At 50.2% G+C, this 14553-nt stretch overlaps 1 protein-coding gene across 1 annotated transcript; it reads left to right on the top strand.

Annotated features, from left to right (window-relative positions):
• The first annotated feature begins 837 nt into the window (after positions 1 to 837).
• On the top strand, positions 838 to 1171 carry EI90DRAFT_3079096 (uncharacterized protein). Its single transcript, XM_039061809.1, has 2 exons — positions 838 to 953; positions 1008 to 1171. The coding sequence occupies exons 1-2, from the start codon at positions 903 to 905 to the stop codon at positions 1113 to 1115; spliced, it is 159 nt and encodes a 52-aa protein (XP_038910716.1). The 5' UTR covers positions 838 to 902; the 3' UTR covers positions 1116 to 1171.
• The last annotated feature ends 13382 nt before the right edge of the window (positions 1172 to 14553 follow it).

Here is a 14553-nt window from a genome sequence, read left to right as displayed (position 1 = left end):
ATGTTTTTTCACATTTTTTCACACAAAAACACATGTACATTCGTATCTCTGTCAAATCTTGTTCGTTTTTCGTCAAGTTTTTTTTAATGAGCTCGTCCAAACAGCCTCTCTATACCGTATCATTAACCTTAGTCATCAAACAGCTTGTATGAGGCCGTGGACACTTTTCCCACACTCAAAACACGCGCTGGCATGGGCCACACCCCATATCTCTCTCAGTTTTCAACCGTTTCGCATGAAGTTTTTTGCAATGGGTTCTTGCCAACGTCCTCTCCATTCGTTATTATTGTCTCACCACAGTTTATCCAGCGCAATGGCAAGATGCCACCAACAGGCTTGAGCGCGGGAAAAGCTTATATAATTAACTGTGAAACAATACATTCAACCTCACTTAAGTATATTAAGTATAAGTATTAAGTATTAAGTATATATTGGGTAGAGATTCATTGGGTAGAGATTCATTGGGTAGATTGATTATATATATATTCCCCCACCCGGATGATGGGGGCAAGTAGGGCGAATACATTCATGAATACATTCAACGGCCTTCTTCAACCTGACTTCATTGTAGATTTAAAGCCTGCAAGGTACATTCCCCCCATCTCCCATCGCTCACCACTCACCCCCGTCATTTTTGCCTTGATGCCATCACATTGTTTTTTCTGTCGACTGAAAGGAAAGGTGTGTCCCTCCAGATTCCAATACCCGATTCTCAAACTTGGGCACTGTCTCTCCATGTCACATGGACTCGCCTCATTGCATCCATGAGTCTTCCAGAGTCACATTCTTGTGACATAGTGTGACATAGTTGAACATCCCCTCTTCCACCGTGCAGTTACTCACCTCGGTTTAAGGGATGCGTCGATTCCCTAAATTCCCAATCTTGCGGTCTATGTAGCAGGATGCGGATTGAATGCCTTGCCTGCTCGATGACGATTTCCAGTGAGGTCAGGGTATGTCTTTCCCCACCGCGCTGATACTCTCTTGATGAAAGGAACAAATTATAGAGATCGGCTAGAGCCCGGGAGTGTTTGCGTGAGGCTCAAAGGATGGCTGAGCCTGGGCGTGCATGGATCGGTATGTCTGATGCTTCCAAACCTCGTCGGACACCGTGATCGTACTTCTTTGTCTCCGTATGTAGCACATCTTCCAAAGTCTCGCCGGCTTCTTTCAGACCTGCAATCGATCCTTGAAGATTCAACGGGTCAGAGCGCAGCTTATGAAGGAAACCCCACCCAGCCTACTGCTTCCGTGCCGATGGCAACTCCAGTTCATGCGCCTCATATGCCGGAGAGCCAAACGCCCACCGGCTTGCCCGATGGTTCGCTATCAGCCTTTCCAACGAATTATATTGGTGCCGCGCCAGCTGTTAATGGGCCTCTCTACGCGTTTCCCATGACGTCATCCGCACATGATCCCAACCTCGATGAAGAATTGCCGGATCTCCAAACCCAAACCTTATTCCATCCTGTCCAAGGTTCGGGAGAAGGACCCGCTTCGATTGACCCTACACTGTTCGACATGATGCTTCCCTTCTCTCAATTCAACCCTGATCCCGAAATGGCTTCCCGTTCCCAGATCTCGAACCCTACGTCGTTGGACCCATTCCATCATGCTGGGCCTTCCAGATCTACCCCTTCTCGCATCGTTGGACCAGTGCCGATCGTTGCTGCGCTCGAAACTCCTGATCGTTTACAGGATAGGTGGATGAAGACGAACTCAAATGAGGATGTTGTCTATTGGCTTCGAGGCTTGGCTCGGAAGCTGGGATATCGCCTTGTCCCTTTCTGAGTTGGCATGGGCGGTGGCGGATCAGCCGGACCGAAAAACCAAGTTGATTCCTCACGCTCAGAATTTCTGCTTTGCTCGGTGGTGTGTGATTGCGTATATAGTACTGGTGGTCTTCCGACTCGTGTTTCATTTCTCGTGTCATGTGTAGAGTCGGTGACCTCTCGCTTGTTCCGTTGAGACACGGTTCATGTACGTTTGTTTCCAATACATCTCGTGTTACCTGAACCCAAGTGGCCAGACGGATTCACTACTTCTCTTCTAGCCTAGGTTCGGAGTGAATGTGGGAACGATAGGGAGGTGTTACAGGGGGAAAATATAATGTAACATGGGAGAGAAGTGACCTAGCGAGCGTGTAAATGAGAAAACCATTACGAGTGTCTGAAATTGGATCTTTTAAGCGCTTACGCAATCCGCAGTGAAAGAGGGCCATTGATTGTTTCTCTTCTAGCTCGGCTCGGAGTCCGATGATCGAAATGGAAGCACAAGCTTGCTCTGTGGCCCACATGAACGATAATTAAGGAGAAGTCGGTCGAAGCCGCCCTCGATTCCAGATTCAATTCAATTTCGGCATCGGCAGGACTCTATGACTTCGTAATATGACGTTGCTTGGTCATCATGACTAATGAACGCCACTCGACAGTGACGACTTCGGTTTATCCGCTCCCTTCTCTCTCCATCATCCTCATCCCATCTTCGACGATTTCCGATGGCACAACCACCTCGCCTTTTCAGTTACACAGCCCGACATCCAGACTTTCCTGGAAGCCAGTCGTGTTCATATATATTGCTGGAAGGGAGGAAACAACCAACCAGAAAGGGGGGGTCGAAGCGATCATTTCTCTAGGGGTATCAAGCAAAGTGCAACAGCCTTCCGGCATTCAAAAGCCCAAGTGATCTATTCGGTGGGTTCGGCTCGCTGTTATAAGTCTCGCGGTCTAAATGAGCGTCCAACCTGCGTAGCTTTATGTGGATACGCTTAGGATGCGCTTATGGCAAGCATGGGTGTTATTCCGTTCTCGACCATTCCATACCCGCATCATTGCGGAATTCCCGACATTGTTCGCTGCATGGAAAACTTGATTCAACAAGCTGAGAAAGTATTGTTCCTAGTGACGAGTACGGTCCTTGAATTGCCTTTAGAATTCTGTCCAATTTCAGATTACTGAGAGGCTAGTTTAGCGTCCAAGATCTTAACCGGTGCTATAAAGCAGCCTATCCAGTGAGCTGAAGAGCATGGGGATAAGATCGTTTTCAAGTTGCCAATGTATGACCGTGGCGCCTTTGATCGAAGGGATAATAATGTGATCGTCCCTTCCCGAACCTATTCTGGCGATGCGGTTAAGTTTTCTCCCGAACACTGATATGGAAGTGACCAGCCTATTCTCGGAACATACCACACCAAGTAGACATGATGGTAGATCGGAAGATCGCTCTACTCTAGTGGCACGTTCAATCAGCTGCCATTATTAGGAGGCACCCCTCACATTGATTCCTTTTTGTTTCACAGCAAGAACATACAGGACCGGGCCAATATTAAAATGACGACGCACATAGAGTACGTCTGTCGTTTCTTCCGGATACCCGAGCACTGCATATGTGCTAACGGTCGCGCTGCGTGTGTTGCCATAGTTGGGGTTTTACAGCATGGCCATTCTTAGCTGGCACGGGGCATTGACGCCTCCACTACCGAACCCTCCACCATCTTAGATCTTCGGCGAAGGGAGCATCTACATTCGGGCGAAAGACCCCAGAGCGGTAGGTGCAGAGTTGGAACCGTACCTGGGCGTGCAGCAAGAAGGGACCAGGGTAAATCAGTGGATTGTTTTTGTGCTTTATTGATGGGGTCCTTGGTCCTATCCCTGCCGCTAGCCTCAGGAAAAGTTCGGGCGGTTGGCGTGGCCCGCCGCTCGAAGCGTCCCTTTCGGGCGACTCGCAGCCCGAGATCATTTTGTACGTCACATTATTTAATCCACATTATTATTAAAAGGATCTGTTTGGTAACGAACGGAAATATGGAGGTCCGTTACAATATAATTCATTTTGTATTCACCACCCTATAGTTCTGGTTAATCGAAGACCTAATTGGGCTGAAATGGTTTCCACATGGTCCCGCCACTCGTCCTGCCTACAACGGTTCTCCATTCGGCCTCGGTGCTTATTCGTCTCACAGTAGCATGCTCGGCATGAAAGACGCTAGGGGCGCAGTCCTCCCTGGCTAAATTTCCTGGTCTGTCGTGGGGGATTCTCAATTAATTAGTCAACTTCATGATCCAACCGTGACGGGTGGCCTTCAACAGGCTGTTAGCCTTCATTAAGACCTCGTGGTGGCGAATGCCTGCCCTATCACCTCTATTGTATTGTTACTGGTATCGAGTTCCTTGCCTATCTTTACCTTGACAACTCTTCAGAAGTCTGTCCAACTCATGAATCGCATACGGTCACAAGGCTGGCGCTAGATTCTAGAGTATCCAGAATCGCGACGGGTCCACAAAGTTTGATTCATGGATTAGAACACGGATGTAATATATGCCGGAGAGGGGCTTCTATCTAATTGTCATAGGATCACTAGCGTTAGGTAATGCGATCTATATATAATAGGTGTTGACGCGCAGCATCAACTTATCTTAGCCGCCTACGTGTACACCGCCTACCCGATCATGACGTCTACTTATGCGAGTCTCGCGACCTCCTAGTGGATATCCTGAGCTGCACGTTGATCCTATACGAGCGCCTTATGAGTTGAGCCTGTTGAATGATGTACTTATTTCATCCCCGCGCGTGCGCTGCGCTTGCGCGCAGCGCTCAGGCTCTGGTACGCTCTTTACCTTGCGACCCATACGAAATCTACATATCATCGCTTGCCGTCCAGACATCTCAAGAGGCTGGCTTGCGAGACTTACATACACAGGTAAGCGCCCGTCCGTTAGCGGCCTTCTGACATGGCCGCACGGTATTACACTTTGATATCTCTGTGGCCAATTCAAGCACGCCCCTGTTCATCCCAACCGCCAGATACTGATAGTGTGGGCGCTCCCGTGGAATCAGTGTCCAACGCAGTGCACCAGTCCCCAACCCCCGTAGATTCTCATCATCCAAGGTAACAAATGGTCTTTGGGGCTAGTCCAGGGTACACAGCACTCTAAAGCTCCAGCTGGCATCCGATCAACTACGGTCGGGGAACGTGGTTACAGGAGCCGATGTCGAAACGCGAGAGGGTACCCGTTTTTGCATAGTAGCACAGCACCTCACTCTACTTATAATTGTCATATTCCCGGTTATGCGAAACCACGTTTCCACAACAGCTCTCTAACAGTACCAAGGAAGCACGCCACCTACATGTGTTGAACCTGGGGTTGTGAGCAAGCCATTTGTAAAAGGTAACGTGGCGGGGACTGAAGACTGACGAGCTCGATGGGAAGCTGAGATTGGGAAAAGCGAGAGCGGAGCCCAGTTCTCAACGTTTGTATTGAGCGAAAGCTATGCGAATGTACGGAATCGTTCTCTCCCACAGTGATGAACCGGTAGATTGGTTTGACTGGCTAAGAGTGACATTTTTAGCAACGGCCGTAAAGTGAGCGCGGCACCCACATGCTGGTTGCTTCAATTGACGTGCTGGGGATCATCGTCCCGTAGTTTATTGGATCACAAAAACTCCCGGTTCACTGTGCTTGAGGAGTCGCCCAGAGCCGAGGATCCGTTACGCTACAGGCCAGGCTGCAGGTTACTAATGCGCGCCCTCCCAGTCGACATTTGGCATCCAATCGGGTTTCAGGGCAGATGGCTTCGATATGCAAGCGGCCAGTCCACGTACTCTGAAATGAGGCATGGTTTCGGGCCAGGTTTGTCTATTAACGCCGTGGGATACCTCTCAATTCAAAAATTTGAATTGCACCTAGTGGCCTCTTGAATCGAGAGTCATCGGCACTGGGAAGATATGTAGAACACCTTAAGAGGATGGGTCGCTTGGGTTTCGCACCTCTCAAACCCCCCAGGAAAAAACAACACTTCCATGCCTTCGCGTTGTTTTGTCTGTCGACTGAAAGGAAAGGTGCGTTCTTTGTTTTTTTTTTTTTTTTTTTTTTTTTTTTTGGTGGAACCCCAGTAGCTTTCGCAATACATGGTCGTGTATTTGGGGTTTGTGTAGGGAGATAAGATCCCATAGAGTGGTCTGCCGGTCTGCCACCGCGGGGAAATGCATTGCGCACTGGCCGGTTATCGGCGCGGTGTGGGACTCCCGGCCCCGGTCATGGGGGGTCCGGTATACCCACTAAAACCCCGGGGCTGTTAAGCCAGTTGTCCGGCAGTTTCCTTTCATCGTGGAGGTTCCCACTCCAGGTGAGCAGGACTAGCTTGGCTGGCAGGGCCTTTCGGCCGTATTTCTTACAATTTGTCAGGGCGATATCTTGTTGGAGTTTGTCGTTGAGGCCAGCTCGGAGGGCATTTCTGATTTCGCTCAGAGTGGTTCGCGGGTGGTCGGGGTCAATGACTCTCCGGCATCTGGCCTTCCAGATTTGCCACGCGCACTCGGGGATTACTATTTGGTACAGTCTGGTTTCTCCTTTACTTAGGTTACCTTTACTGTTCATTATCTTAGTGATCGGGGCGGCCATCACGTGTGAAGTGTCTAACGTTGGGGGCCATGCAATTTTCCTTCGGTGGCACATTCTCTTGGCAGTTGACCACACCCATTCGCTATGGTTGAGGGGGCACTCAAATAGAATGTGAGTCATTGTTTCAGTTTGTTGGCATTGGTTGCACTCTCCCCGGTGTTCAAAGCCTGGGATTTTCTTCCAGTACTCGCCGATCTTGAGGCAGCTGTGGGTTAGCTTCCAAAGGAAGTTTCGGATCTCAGGAGAGATTTCTCTGCGGGTTTTCCCCATGCAGTCCCAAATTTTCTCTTGTGAGGGGGAGGCATTGCCCAGGTTCTCCAGGGTTGACTGGATCTTAGCGATATTGTTGGTCGTTGTTGTTCTTACTTCAAGTTTCTTAGCTAACCTGGTCCTGCGGATTAGTCTCGTCGCTGTAGCTTGGTTCAGGGCATATAGGCGGGCTCCGCTTGGTATGTGGGGGAGGTGGGGCATAACGGGTGGGAGAGGATCCGGGTCTAGGAGGACACCTGTTGTGGCCAGGTTGTCTGCTTCTTCGTTTCCGTGGATCCCTGCGTGGCCCTTTAGCCATTCAAATGAGGTTGGGGTGAGTCTGGATCTTAGGGCGCTTACGGCCAGTTTGATGATGTACTGGTTTTTTATGTAGGCATAGTCCGAGTCTTCATGGGATTCAAGGTTGTCGCAGAGGGTGTTGATACACCACTTCGAGTCGGATTTGATGTGGAGGTTTGATGATAGGGGCATGGAGGTGGTGGCATGGTGTATAGCAAGTATTTCAGCTGTGTTATTGGATTGCGGGTAGCATGGGTTTACTCTTTTGCTAGTGTTTCGGGGGTCGTCTGGGCCGTACCATACACCAAAGCCGGCATTCGCGTTTGTGTCGCCATTTTGGGGACAGGATCCGTCTGTGAACGCTACCACATTGCCAGGTTGCTGGGATTGGGGGGTCGGGTCCTTTGGGGTTTCCGGGGGGGTTCTGCCGAATACTCTGTAGTAGTGGTGGAGCGGGGAACATAGTTGGGGGGATGGGAGGAAAATTTTGATGTCTTTTGTGTTCCCGATGGCGTGTTGACTGGCAGTTTCCTCGGGGGAGCGGTCTGGTAGGGGAAGAAGGTGCGAGTCACTGTATGGGCTGTAATGGAGGTCGAAGTTAGTGGCAATTTTCGTTGCCATTTGGTAACATCCTTCCGGGTTTTTACAGCCTGCCAGTCTGTAGGTCGCGCAGGGGGGGCAGGGGCACTTTCTTTTGGTGGGGTCGTGGGCCGGGTTTTCCTGATGGTCGACTTGGGCGACAAGGTCCCCGACGAGGTTGCATCTATGGGATGCTCTTAGGCAGGATGCCGTTCTCGAGCGGTCGCTGATTCTGAGGTTGTTTTCAAGGCCCGGGTGGGCCCAAGCTGGTAAGTTAAGCTTAGTGGCAAGGTCAATTGTCGGGTTCTCCAGTCTGAGGTTGTATTTAGCTCCGACGTTTAGGGTGTTTCGGAGTTCAGCTGGGATATTCCTATGATGGGTTCGGGCGTTAAGGAAGGGTTTTTGGGTGAAGATGTTTGTGATGAAGGGGTGTGCCAGGTCTCGGGGCAGTTGGTTTTTGGGGAGAACAGCTAGTAGGATGGCTTCGGCGGCGTCTGAGGCTGGGGGCCTATTAGGGGACCTATCGAGGATTTTTTGGAGTTTGATGAGGTGAATCGCCTCATTTCTGTCTCGTAAGTTCAGGACGTTTTTACCGCCTTGGGATTTTGGTCTGTTTAGCTGGTCCATGCTCATAGGGGGGGGGGGCTGTCAGAGTTCCAGATAAACTCACGTATTTTTCTGTTTAGGTGTATTTCCAGGTCTTTTGGCATTCCTTGCATGCGTGTATGGAACTGGGTCATTCCGCCGATGGTCATTTGGGCGATCAGGCATCTGCCTTCGAGGGAAGGGTGGGTTTTGTTCCATTGGGTGAGCGACTTTTCAATGTTTGTTGTGATTGAGGGCCAGGGGTCTTTATGACTGGGCTTGTTCCCGCATTGGGCCCCTAGATATCTCATGGTTTGTCCGTCCTTTAGAATGGTTATTGATTCATTTAGGCTGACATCGGAGGAGGGGTTGATAGTTCTCTCGTTGTGTACCCTTTCACGGTATTCCGGTGAGCCGACCAGGAGGACGACAGTTTTTTCTTGGTTGAATTTTGCCCCAGATGCAATGCACCAGCTGTTTAGGGTTGAGAGTAGGATGTTCAGGTCGTCGTCTTTGGCAAGGAAAATGGCGGCATCGTCGGCAAAGAGGGACACTATCACTTTCTGTGAGAGAGTGGGGGTGTTGATCTCTAGGCCTTGGAGGGATGGGGATTCTCTGAGGGCGATTGATAGAGGTTCTATGGCGATGTTGAAGAGGAGGCAGGACAGGGGGTTGCCTTGGCGGACCCCTCTTGTTATTGGGAATTCACAGCTGATCATGCCGTTTAGGATTACTTTTGTATTGGCATCGGTGTAAAGGTTTTTGATTGTCAATATGAGGTTAAGAGGGATTCCCATGGACTCCATGACCCTCCAGAGGTAGTCATGCCGGATACGGTCATATGCCTTCTCTTGGTCGAGGGCGATAATTGCTCCGTCCTGTCCGGTTAGTTCACATAGGTCGGTCATACGGTTGACGAGATCTATTTGGTCAAAAATACTGCGGCCTTTGATGAAGGCCACTTGGCATTTATGGACTAGGAGGGGGGCTATGGGGGATAGTTTGTTCATAATGGCTGTTGTGATAATTTTGTACTCTGCATTTAGCACGGTTATAGGTCTATAGTTCTCGATTTCTCTTTTGTCTTTTTTCTTGTAGAGTGGGCAGAGCCACCCTTCCGAGATATATGGGCAGGAGATGCCGTTCATTTCAATGTCATTGGCTAGGTAGGTTAGGAGTTTTACTATATGTAGTCCGCGGTTCTCACTCCCTCCTTCCTTCCACCTGGCATTTAGGTTTTTGAATAGCTCAGTAGGTATGCCGTTGAGGCCAGGGGATTTTCCCAGGGGAGACTGGTTTAGGGCTTTTTCTATGTCTGTGGGGCTTAGTGGGGTGGCCAGGTTCGCGAGGTCTTCTGGAGGGATGTGGTTCCGGATTTTGTTTATGGAGTTTATAATGTGGGTCTCCCTCTCCTCTTGGTGGGCAGACAGGTCTCTGTACTGGACGGCATTATAGTGGTTGGCTGCTATGTTTGCCATCTCAGTTGAGTCGGTTGTGTAGGCTGGAGGGCTGGACTCTGGGATTCTCAGTTCGGGTATTGTGTCGTGTGGTTTGTTTTCCTTTCCCCATTTACACCAGTATTTGCTGTTTGTTTCACTTAGGATTCTTTTATTTGCCCCAGTGCGCGCTTTTGATTTGTTGGAGATCAAGCACGAAATCATGTATTTACAATTATTTACTCCGAAAATATACCTTAGCGGTCTACTGTCATCTTGTCCGACCCCGGCCCTGGAACTGCCATAACCCTATATTTTCTAGAGGTTATGAGCCCAGCCAGCCTAACGGCTCGCTGAAGTATCAATCAAAGTCTGCATGACCCTCACAGCAGTGGCTAAATTCTTCATTGGTCACCTTCTGGGTTTTCTGGTTCACGCTATACCCACCCCCTCTAAAGTCCAGTCTGGCACCCTCCTTCTAAGTCCAGGAAGGTTGTAATCGGCACTCTCCTTCAAAGTCCAGGAAGGCAGTAAGCGGCAACCTCTTTCAAAGTCCAGGAAAGTTGTAATCGGCAACCCCCCCTCTGGTGTAGTATGCACCCTCCTTCAAAGTCCTTGAAGGCAGTAATAGGCAACCCCCCTTCTCATGGCTGTAAGTCCTTAGACAGGCATGCAACTTCTTATTTCCCATTCCTTCATTGCCGCGTCATCATTTTTTGTTTTTCCCACGGTCCAAAAGCGCGCGCTCAGAGGCAGCAACCCAGCTTCACCTTGCAACTGGCATGGGCAGACCATCAGAGGCACCCCCCACTTTTCCTTGCTATAAGCCCTTAGACAGGCATGCACTCATCACCATACCCTTTTTTTTCCTCTGCCACGTCAATTTCTTCACATTTTCCCACGCCAGCATTGCGCGTCTTCCTTTCTTTTTCTTCACATTACTTTCACCATGCCTACAGTCACTTTCGACAAGCTCACTGACAACAACTACTCCAGCTGGGCTATGTACATGGAGGCACACCTGACCAAGCAGGATTTGTGGGAGGTGGTATCAGGACATTCTAGGAGACCTACTGGAAGTCCGAACTCAAAGGTAGTCCTGGCCTGGGAGAAGAAGCACCGCTTGGCAGCCGCTGAGATTCTTCTAAACGTGTCTACAAAATATATTGCACACTGCAATAATTCCGATGCTCCAGGGACATGGAGCAAGCTCAAGCTGATATTCCAGTCTGAAGGCCGCAGCACTGTCATGTCGCTCCGTCGCCAGTTTTATTCGATGGTTTATGAACCTGACTTGACCATGCGTGAATGGATCACAAGGGTTGAAGATTCAGCTCGCCATCTAGCTGAGATTGGCTCACCCATAATCCCCATCGACATCATTAACACATTGATCCGCCAACTCCCTGAATCATATGCCCCGCTTATCGTCCATTTTGACACGGTGTTTGGAGACCCAAGTCAGATTTCAACTCCAGACCCGGTGCAATATGTTATCATGCGACTCTTAAACGAGGAGGTCCGACAGTCCGAGTATCAGACATTGGATGGACCGAAGGCACTTATGGTCCGTTCAAAGGAGCCACGGAGGAACCACAACACCTGTTACAATTGCGGTGACTCAGGACACCTTAGACCTGATTGCAAACTCAGCCCCTATGAAGTCCGAGTTAGACATGAGCAAAAGCTGGGGAACACAAAGGCAAAGGTTGAGGAACAAGTGAACTTAGTGGACACTGTTGAGTTGGATGATTCCGGGATTGAAACTTTTGTAGGCTATTAGCCATCTATCCTTCAGTTCTTTTCTTTTCTTCCTTTGGTTATTACATGTTTTACTTGCTTGAGAGGGTGTGTTGGAGATCAAGCACGAAATCATGTATTTACAATTATTTACTCCGAAAATATACCTTAGCGGTCTACTGTCATCTTGTCCGACCCCGGCCCTGGAACTGCCATAACCCTATATTTTCTAGATGATTTAGTTTCTCTATTTCATTAATTCTTTTTGTTAGGTTTTGGACTTGGACCTGGGTCATCTCGGCAAGGGTCTCATCCGCGGATGTTAGTCTCAGCATGGCCTTGTCGCGTCTGTGCGTGAGGCACCTCATTTCGGAGTTGAGTTTGCCAGCTTTTACTTTTGCAGTCTTTCTGGCTAGGTGGGTCACAGCGGATACGAATTCATGGAAGGTGTTTTGTATGTTATTGTTTCTGACCATTTTGTTGAGGGCCTCGTTGCCGATGGCTTCGACTTCTTTTAGGAAGATTTGGTCATTGGTTAAGTATAGAGGGATGGCCCATCGCCCTTTCCCGATTGCGGTTGCGCGGTCATCCCTTAATTCGATGGAGACAAGTTGATGGTCAGCTGTAGGTAGGCCGGGATTTGTTATTTCCCATGTGTAGGCTCTATTTCTTATGGAATCATTTGCATATATTCTGTCTAGTCTGGAGAGGGACGCCCCTGTAGCATGGCCGAAGGTGAAGTTTCTTTCGGGGGCTGGGTGTGATTCTCTCCATCCATCCGTGAGGCCGTTGAGGGAGGTGAGGTCATGGAGGGCGGTCACTGTGGAATCCGGGTCAGGGTGGGGGGGAAGTCTGTCCATGGCTTCTTCTACCATATTGAAGTCCCCGAGCATAATGTCTACAGGGGTGTTGTTAAGTTCCTGGCGGATGTCCTTCCAGAATTGGGAGTTGTCATTCTGGGGGTTGGGGGCATATATGGCTAGGATTTTGGTGGGGATATTTGGTGGCCATTCTACTTCTATGAGGAGTGCACGGCCCGGGATGATGTCCTTTACCAATCTGGGACTAGTTTTTATTATACTTTTGTTAATGATTATGGCTACTCCACCCGCACGGGTGTGTTCTGAGTTGTAGGAGTGGATGATTGACCACTCGGTACTGTAGATGTTGTTTAGGTGGTTTTGCTGTAGCTGGTCGGAGTGTGTTTCTGAGAGGCACATGATGCCGAATCTCTCCTGTTTCATTTTTCGTGTGATTGTTGTCCATTTGTACTTGGTCGAGGGGCTGTTGGCACCTTTGATGTTTAGGGCACCTATCTTTAGACTGGGGGAGTGGTTTTGGGGGGTAGGGTCGCCACCCCTCAAGCGGAGGACTTTATGTTTCTTTATATTGGGGGGGTGTCCGTTTTCCAGGACTTGGCAGCCATCATTGGGCATTGGCAAAACGGGATAAGCTTCCTGCCCTCCGGGAGCCAAGGGCGCAGAGTCATAAACCGGTTTAGAGTATTCCGTGGGATTGGGCTTTGTGGTTGTGTATATTTCTGTGGCATTTAAGATGGTCCTCTCACGGGTTGCCGGCCCTTGTGGGAGGGTTGGTTGGGTGGATGGGTTGGTGCCGGGCTTTCCTGTTGCCCGTGGGCCCAGTATATTTGGGCCCGGCACTAGGTCTAGAGTGTTAGTTTCAAAATAGGTCATGAGGCATTAGATTATATTTTTTTTTAACTATTTCCGGCACGGTTCTACAGAGGGTGGGAGGTATTTAGGGTTTTTTGGAATTACCTCGGCCGCCTCTGGGTCTGAACATATTCTCTTTCCTGTTGGGAGGGCCTCTGTGTGCGGTGCGTGGTGTTTCGGCATTTTCCATTTTTTCTGTCTGGGGGTTAAGCTCGCGCCAGGAGGCGTGGTCATGGATAGGGCAAAGCCAGAAGCTGTGGTCTATACCTTTACATGTATGGCACATGATGTTTCCTTGAATGGCTCTACCTTCGCCCATCCAGTCGTGAGGGAAGGTGGTTGTCCTGAAGAGACCAAGCCATAAATCATGGGGGGAAGCAAGGACACCTGGTGCGAGGTCTGGGACTGAGAAGAAGGGGGAGGGGATGTGGATTTCCCATACTTTGATCTGCGAGTTCGAGGTTGGGTTTCTTTTCGCGGAGGGGTTTTCCCGATTAGTACGGGTGGCAGCTTCATATCCCCTGGGGATAGCTACACATCTGTCTGTGATGGCCTTGATTTCGTGTTCGGGGATGTTGTATTTCTTGAAGAAGGTACGGAATTCGGAGTCTGGGTTAGCAATCTGGGCCGTGATAGCTTCTTGGACTTGGTCCGCTTCGTCAAGATTGGCTCCGATGTTACGGATGGTGACCACATAGCTGGTTGGGCTATAGGTCAAGAGGTTGATGGCTATAAAGCCGATGGCACGAGAGAGCCAGAGGTGTTTTGTGACAAGGAGGTGGGCTTGCATCGGGTGGAGACCACCAACAAAGAAGCCCCAGGGGGCACTTTGACCTTCTTTGTTGGCAACAGGGGGAATGACGCGTAGGGTCTGGGCCGATTGTGGAAACGCCCTTTTTAGGAAGGTTGTGAGATCATTACGGATGGAGTGGAACTTTTCAGAGTTATAGTGGGCGTCTAGGGGGAGCGCTAGGATCGCACCGGGGTCGGATTGCCATTTCTGGAGGCGGTCCTCACGGATGTTGCTTAGAATTTTCGCTGGTCGGACACCGTGGGCTCTGAAGTTTTCGAGTTCTCCCTCAAGGTCTATGTAGTTGTAAGATTCTAGGCCGTCTTTTGGACGAAGGGGGGAGTTTAGGGGTAGGCTTTGGGCGTCGGCAATGGCTGGGGCTCTGGTTGGACGCTCCGGGGTGGTAGGGGTTACAGCCACGTCATTTTCCTCTTCGAGGTTGGGCCTGAAGGTTGACGGAATGGGCCAGGGAGCAAATCTGGGGGGGCCAGTGGGGGGGCGGCCTTTTCCGACCTTTGGCCCGGCTTGCAGGCGCAGGGGTTCGAGGTCCGCCACGTGGGAGTCAAAGAGCAGGGAGCTCGGGGTGGGTTTCCTCCACTGAGGGAGGGGGGGGGGCTGGGTTGGGCCCTCAAGGTCAGCGGAGCCGGGCGATCTGAGGCGTTTTAAATTTTCGAGGTTGCTGTTGGATAGGGCTTCCGGCCTCGGGGGTGTTTCTGGCGTGGTAACAGTGCGCTCGGCAATGTGGGGGGTGTGGACCTTATTAGCAGAGGCGTTGGTCGGCGAGTTTTCGACCATGGTGT

Source organism: Cantharellus anzutake (genome assembly GCF_015039405.1).
Source record: "Cantharellus anzutake strain C23 chromosome Unknown EI90scaffold_77, whole genome shotgun sequence".
Taxonomy (NCBI): domain Eukaryota; kingdom Fungi; phylum Basidiomycota; class Agaricomycetes; order Cantharellales; family Hydnaceae; genus Cantharellus; species Cantharellus anzutake.
Note: the sequence above shows the minus strand (reverse complement) of the source record. Positions and strands in the feature narration are given on the sequence as shown.

What these genes read in the sequence shown, in the direction of transcription:
- EI90DRAFT_3079096 (XM_039061809.1), top strand. Translation starts at nt 903, where the DNA reads ATGCGGATTGAATGCCTTGCCTGCTCGATGACGATTTCCAGTGAGGTC. An exon ending in CGATTTCCAGTGAGGTCAGG is followed by an intron (nt 954 to 1,007) that starts GTATGTCTTTCC and finishes AACAAATTATAG; the next exon opens with AGATCGGCTAGAGCCCGGGA.